This window comes from Protobothrops mucrosquamatus, unplaced genomic scaffold (assembly GCF_001527695.2).
Source record: "Protobothrops mucrosquamatus isolate PMUCROS unplaced genomic scaffold, P.Mucros_1.0 scaffold2675, whole genome shotgun sequence".
Taxonomy (NCBI): Eukaryota; Metazoa; Chordata; class Lepidosauria; order Squamata; family Viperidae; genus Protobothrops; species Protobothrops mucrosquamatus.
Genome location: NW_015388722.1, coordinates 12,933 through 20,105, shown reverse-complemented (window position 1 = coordinate 20,105; position 7,173 = coordinate 12,933). Strand labels below are relative to the sequence as shown.

The following is a 7,173-nucleotide window of genomic DNA, read 5'->3' as shown; positions in this document are numbered from 1 at the left end:
GGCAGTTAAAAGGAAGAAACAGCTGCGATCACACACACTACGCCCAGAAGCACGAAGCAGAAGACACCAGCCTGAAGATGACGAATGTGACTTCGTCGAAACGTCGCCAAGAAACTTCTAATTCTACGCGGGAGAAAACCCGAATAACTAAAGACCTACATACAAATACCCGCGAAAACCTCAGAAAACAAATATATATGCTTCACAGGGGACTGCCTTTAAAGACCACTTGAAAGTAACAATTGGTCCAGTAGGCATGCACAGTATTGGGTGCTCCTAGGTACTCCAACATTACATCTCTATTGCACAAGTTGCACCTGTCTTCCAGATTGCTTCTGGGTGCAATTCAATGTGCTGGTTATCCCCTTTAAAGCCCTCTGTGGCATATGACATGATTATTTGCAGGATCACATCTTCCTGAAACTGTTTGCCTATCGTATTACATTAGATAGGATAGACATGTTCCAAGTCCCTTCACTGAGATATTTTTCATCTAGTGAGTCATTGCAGATGTTTCTTTTCCATTGCTGCCCCTTATGGAACATTCTGCCCCCCCATTGATTCAGCAGACCCGCCCCCCCCCATCCTTTTCATTTTTTAAAAGGCCGTCAAGACCTGGTTTTTTAGCCAAGCACTGGGACTGGACAGAATAAAATAGATAGAATGGAATTGGGGTAATTGGAATTGGCCGTAAAGCATCTTAAGGGTAAGGTGTCAGGGTTTTGCTTTTGCTTGACAGTTTTATTGTTTCATTCTTACATTTTATAATTACTGCATTATATTGCTGTTTGTGAACATCCAGAGTTATTTAAGGTGGGTGAAGTCATCTAAATAAATAAATAAAATCCCTTTCTGAATTAAAGCTTGATCTGCCATAATAAGTCCACTGCCTACCTATAAACCAATTTAAGTTCTCCATAGCATTTTACTTGGAAAACCTCACAATGCTACACTGTGATTTCTCAGTATGAATGCTAAACACCTGAGCAAAGCTATTTGTTTGTTAAAGAAACAAGAGTGGCAGAAAAGCAGAATATTTTGGCCAAGGACCAGCAGATTGAAGTACATAGAAACCAACGGACACACATCATGCAACTCAACTGCTACACCAAAATAATTACTTCCACAAGAGTTCCTATAGTGAACTTTGGACTATTGAATCCCATTGGCTTGTCATGTTGGCTACAAAGTGATACAAAATACCTCTGAAATCATCCAGGTGAGTAGTGACAAGGTGCCAAGATGTTTGCAAAGTTTTCCTGGAACAACTACAACTCCCATGCCCGAAGCTTGCTAGAGTCCCATGTGTAACTCTGTATTTTCCAAGCTTGGGAACAAAGTCAGTTGCTTTGTAACAAGGGAAGTTCGTGCAGGGGAATAGTTCATATACACAGCAATTGCAATGACTTTTTAAAGTTCAGGATATTTTGTATGGTTTTTTTTCATTCATTTTCTCAGCTATCTTGCTTATTTGTATTTGCCTGACAAAAGTTATCTGCATTTTGCACAATAGGCAGAGAGTAAGGATGGACAATGTTTTCAAGAACAGATAAGCAGCACTGGAAAGAAGCAAGAGAAAACCTACTGAATGTTTCCTATTATGTTGTTATTAAAAGTACATACCTTTTTTATATGGAGAAAAGAGATTATATTATCCCACATACTAAATCTAACATACTTCTGTAATGTATATAATATATTTTTCTTCATCTTTGTTGTCCCCTTGTGAACACAGTTTTAAGTGCTTTCTCTGAATTCGTACATCATGTAAGTCCATAATTTGATTTTTGAGTTTTGATGTAACGTGTTTTGTGAACTCTGTCACAAGTGTCTTTAAGCAATGTTTATAGCTTAGCATGTGTGAAGTTTCTCACTATAGTCTCAGTAAATCCCGGTGAATGTGCTTCTGATTCATCCCCGTATATCAGAGTTCCCCAACCTTTTTGGCTTTATGGACCAGAGGAGGAAGGTACAGCGCAAGCGGCAGGCAAGCATACACATGCAACTCCATTTGCGTGCCCACCGCTCAGGCAAATGGAGTGCATGGGCACACACCCACTCTTGCCCGCCACTTCCGTGGCCTGGTTCCAAAAGGCTCAAGGCCCGGTAGTGGGCTGTGGCCCGGGGGTTAGGGACCCCTTTCATGCCATATATAGGTAGTTCTCGACTTACAACAGTTCATTTAGTGACCGTTCAAGGTTACAACATCACTGAAAAAAGTGACATGACTATTTTTCACACTTACAACTGTTATAGCCTCCCCATGGTCATGTGATCAAAATTCAAATGCTTGGCAACTGACTCATATTTATGATGTGCTGCAATGTCCCGGGGTCATGTCATCACCTTTTGCAACCTTTTGACAAACAAAGTCAATGGGGAAGCCAGATTCACTTAACAACTATGTTACTAACTTAACAAATGCATTGATTCACTTAACAACTGTGGCAAGAAAAAGTTGTTAAATGGGGCAAAACTCACTTAACAAATGTTTCACTTAGCAACAGAAATTTTGGGCTCAATTGTGGACATAGGTTGAGGACTATTTGTACTTACCGGACTCTGATTCTATTGTTTTACCAACAGAATATCACACAAACTGAACTCAACAGAAAATACAGTCCAGTAATCTGGGGAGATCTCACATAACCCGTATTTCCTCTGTACCGGTCTCTTACCTATCGCAGTCTTGGGATGCGCAGGAAGCGTCCTGGGGTATGTGGGACTTTAGATCGGATTTCCCTGAGAAGCAACTCTGTGTGCTCCCACTTGGTTGTCTGTTTTCTTGCCTTTTGCTACCTTGCCCTGAAGAGCCACTTTGGTGGGAAGCATCTTGGGGTTTGGGAGTTTGTTGTTGCTTCATAGAGTGCTCTCCTGAGCTGCTACTCTGCATGCCACCTTGTTGGCTGCTACTTTCTGTACAACTGCCCTGGTTTCCGGTAGTCTGCCGCCCTGTACTCGCAGGGCAATCTGTGCGTTCATCTCTGAAAGGAATGTCATGGAATTTGTGTTGAGCCAAAGTAGCACCCCTCTGACGTTGAGATTGCCTGGATACGAGCTGTCCTGAGCTGCTACTCTGCCTTCCGTCTTGCTGGCTGGTAATTTCCGGGAGTTTGCACTGGTGTCTAATAGTCTGCCTCCCTGAATTTGCAGTGTCCTGTGTGCGTTCATCTTCAAGAGGAATTTCATGAAGTTTGTGTTCAGTGAAGGTAGCACCTTGCTGGTCTTCAGACTGCCTGGATAGATCCTGAAGTTTGCGGTGTCTTACGTCCCACTGCCCTAGAAATACACTTTGCACTATTCCTCCAGCTAGAAAAAGAGAAGAAAATAATCAGATGTGCTCTCTTGTTGCTATTAATGCCTACACATTTTTTGTATATAACTGCTAATGTTTACTACTTCTAATAAAAGGGAAAAGATATATATATACTAATTACTAAGTCAGTTTCAGGAAGATCTTAATTTATTAGTCCTATTCTAGGCCCATGGATTCACATCTATTATATTCTATATTGAACAGAACAGTATTTGGTGGTATAGTCATAAGCTGTGACACATTTCAGGGCATTCCCTGCCTTTAATAAAAATCACAAATGTTTTAAATTATCACGAATATTCCTGAATGCAAAGGGAACCAACCAGGCAGGTAGTAAAATGAGATGGTAGAATCCACAATGTCATTTTAGTGTACAGAGAGAATCACATTTTTGAATGGTTTAATAAATTGCCTGTAAATTTACTACCCATAAATTGAAACGTGGCATTGTAAAACATGGACTAGAACAATTTTATTTTTACTTTGTTTTTAAATTTGCACTTTTAACATTGAATGATTTATATGAAATCCCCTATTCTCTCTCTGTCTCTGTCTCTCTGTCTCTCTCTCTCAAATTGTACATTGTGCTGTTTGTGTAGCCCATTGCGTATTGAAGTGAGAAGTGTTGGTGACTGTGTACATAGATCAAACTAGCTATGGATTCAAATAGCAAATTGTGCAAAGTATCCATAATAGGTTGTATAAATAACTTCTCTGGTGAATACATTCTCCAAGAAAATTTCTCTAGGGCTAATTTTTCCTCCAGTTAAATTCAAGATCAGAAGTAATATTAATTGTCAGAAGGGAAAATGACTGGGAAGAAACATCAGTGAGACTAGTATCCAGTTATTTCTACCATAGTTCCCATTCTTTTTTTAGATATTTTGCATGATCTGTGAGATTTATGTACTCCAGGGTCTGGCTATGAAAAGCACCTAAAAGCTCATCCACCCTGAATCACTAGATGAATAGGCCAGACCTGCAGAAGATACCATTATAGTGTCAGTCAGAAGAATTAAGAATCAATGGCCCTCTAATATTGGTTTATCACCAACTCTCATCACCATTAGCTAAAATGATTCATGATTACAGGGTCTGACTGAGCAATGTAATAATGCAATTATATCTGGATAGTCATAGGTTGCCTATATCAGACAGATACAGAACAGCCTCTGAAAATAAATTCTTTCATATCATTTCCCCCCCTCTTTATTATGTATATAAAATCACCATGCTTACCTATGGCCAGGTATTAAATACTGGAAGTAAGAAAGTGGTATTAATTTTCTGATTTGGGCAACTTTGGAATATACATATATAGTACCATTTTGGAATCTAAATATACTAAAACTGGTATGTCTGGAAATAATTATGTCGTTTAGAAAGTTATGGAATGGAATGTCTAATAAAAAAAGATATTTTCCCATGCCAAATTGACCTTATGGAGAAACTCAACTTTAAAAATTGAGAGAAAGACAGTGATATAGTAAAATTGGATGGAAGCGGAGATATTGACTTTGCATCAACTGATAGATGATGGAGATAAATGTTTAACAAGCTTTGTGTTAACAGATAAATATCAACCACCAGATATAACTCAATGGCAATATTTACAATTACAAACTTTGTTAATAAGACTATTTGGACTAGCAGCATTTTTAAGACACCTGAGATACTAGAACAGTGGTTCTCAACCTGTGGGTCGGGACCCCATTTGGGGTCGATCGACCATTTCATGGGGGTCGCCAAGCAAGGCTGTCCGCCATTTTTTTGTCCACCATTTTTTGTCCGCCATTTTCCCCCCCTTTTCCAGTGGGTGCCTTACCTCCCTTGGGCTGGGCCAGCTGGTGGTCGGCCTGCTCCGTCTCTGCCACTTGCCAGCTACGCCTCGGCCGGCGCAGGGGGTGGAACCACGCATGCGTGGCGCTCCCGGGCAGGGAAAGTCCTCGACTTACGACCGGTTGGGTAGTCCTCGACTTACGACCAGTTTAGTCCTCGACTTACGACTGGTTTAGTCCTTGACTTACGACCGGTTTAGTCCTTGACTTACGACCGGTTGGGGTCGCGGCATTAAAAAGGTTGAGAACCACTGTACTAGAACAATTTGTTAAATCCTTTAAAATTAAAACACTTACAATTACTTTTTATAGATATTTATTATCTCACTAGCTGTACCCAGCCACGTGTTGCTGTGGCTCAGTCTGGTAAAAGCGTGTGTTGCTTTTACGTCCAACAGATGGCGCTGTTTTTTTAAAAAAGCATGTTTTACCTGTCACAGGTGTGACATCTATATAATATAGGTATATAAAAACACGTGCATAATCGAATGCAACGTTGTGTCAAGATTTCAAAGCAATTGGTGAAGAACTTTCAGAGATTTAAAATTTTGAACAAACGAACATTTTCATTTTTATTTATATATAGATTAAAAGTTGTATAAATTTGATGTGCAGATGTTAAGAAATTAGTGAAATAAAGAATCAGAGGTTCCTATGTTGTCTAAACAATGGGAGAGTATATTAACTTATATAGCAAGAGCGTCAATGGATCTCAAATTACAATTTATACAACACAAAGTAATACTTAGAATTTTTTGGCTCCATAACATCTGTATATAAAAGGACAGTCAAAAACAGCATTTTGTTTGAGATGTAATAAGGATAATGCTTCTTTAAACCATACTTCTGCAATGTCCTAATTTGAGGGGAAAACATTTTTGGGAATTCTATGTTTTGGGAGAAAGTGGTGAGCTATATAAATACGGTTATGTGAAAAAAGCTAAAATTTTAAGAGGATAATATTTGTTTGAACTATATACCTAGTAGATGGAATTTGATAGTTGGATTGCTTAAAAGGATTCTCTGTGCCCTTTCTATGGCTAGGAATCTGATATTTCAGCATTAGAAAGATATGTGTATGGCTCCATTTATTCAATGGCTTGACAACCTGATTGCCCTTGACACTTATGAGCACATTGCCTAGACCAGTGATGGCGAACCTTTTAGAGACTGAGTGCCCAAACTGCAACCCAAAACCCACTTATGCATCGTCGGATGCCGGGGTGTGTGGCCCATTGGCTGGGTGTGGCCAATTGGGTAGGTGTGGCCAATTGGGTAGGTATGGCCCATTGGGTGGGTGTGGCTGCAGTGGTAACGGCAGACTGGGTGGGACTAAAAAGTTCAATCAATCAATTCCAACTTTGCAAGATCTTTTTTTTCCTGCGAGAAGTTGAAATTGACTGATTGATTGAACCTTCTTTTTTTTTTGCACATGGCGGTGGAGGCCTAAAGCGAAAAGGTTTTATAAAACCCAGCTGAAGGCCTAGGACTGGGACGACGGCGCGCGTGCCCACAGAGAGGGCTCTGAGTGCCGCCTCTGGCACCCGTGCCATAGGTTCGCCACCACTGGCCTAGACTTTGTATAGACAATTATAATGAAATATGGATTCATTTATAGACAATATGTATGTAATTAAATAATATTTGGATTAAACAAGTATATATAGAACTGTAACTTTAGTTACAATTAGAAAAAATAATATGTCATTGTTTAGTTACAGTGACATATTATTTTTATTGTCATATTTCTTTTATATTTCTGTTACATTTTTATGTGTTTTTTCTTCTCTTTGACTATGTATGTATCACCATGATTATTATTATATTTTGCTCTCTATTTTTGTTATTAAAAATCAGTAAAAATAGAAAACAGTTAATAGAAAACAGTTCTGTGGGAGGACAGCATCCCCGCCAGAGAAAGAAATATTTTGGGAATATTAAAAGGCAGAATATTATATTTCCCCAAAGGATCTTAAAGGCAGAAAAGCAGGCCCAGTTTTCTTAATAGCCCCAGGCAGA

At 39.3% G+C, this 7,173-nt stretch overlaps 1 protein-coding gene across 1 annotated transcript in view; it reads right to left on the bottom strand.

Annotated features, from left to right (window-relative positions):
• LOC107296165 (aldehyde dehydrogenase family 3 member B1-like) overlaps positions 1–3,309 on the bottom strand; it is a gene marked incomplete at its 5' end in the record, with an annotated part of 21,518 nt that extends 18,209 nt beyond the window's left edge. Inside the window, one exon of the mRNA XM_015825511.1 lies at positions 2,679–3,309. Coding sequence (XP_015680997.1) covers positions 2,679–3,309 — 631 coding nt within the window. The remainder of the gene's footprint in view (positions 1–2,678) is intronic.
• Positions 3,310–7,173: the final 3,864 nt, after the last annotated feature.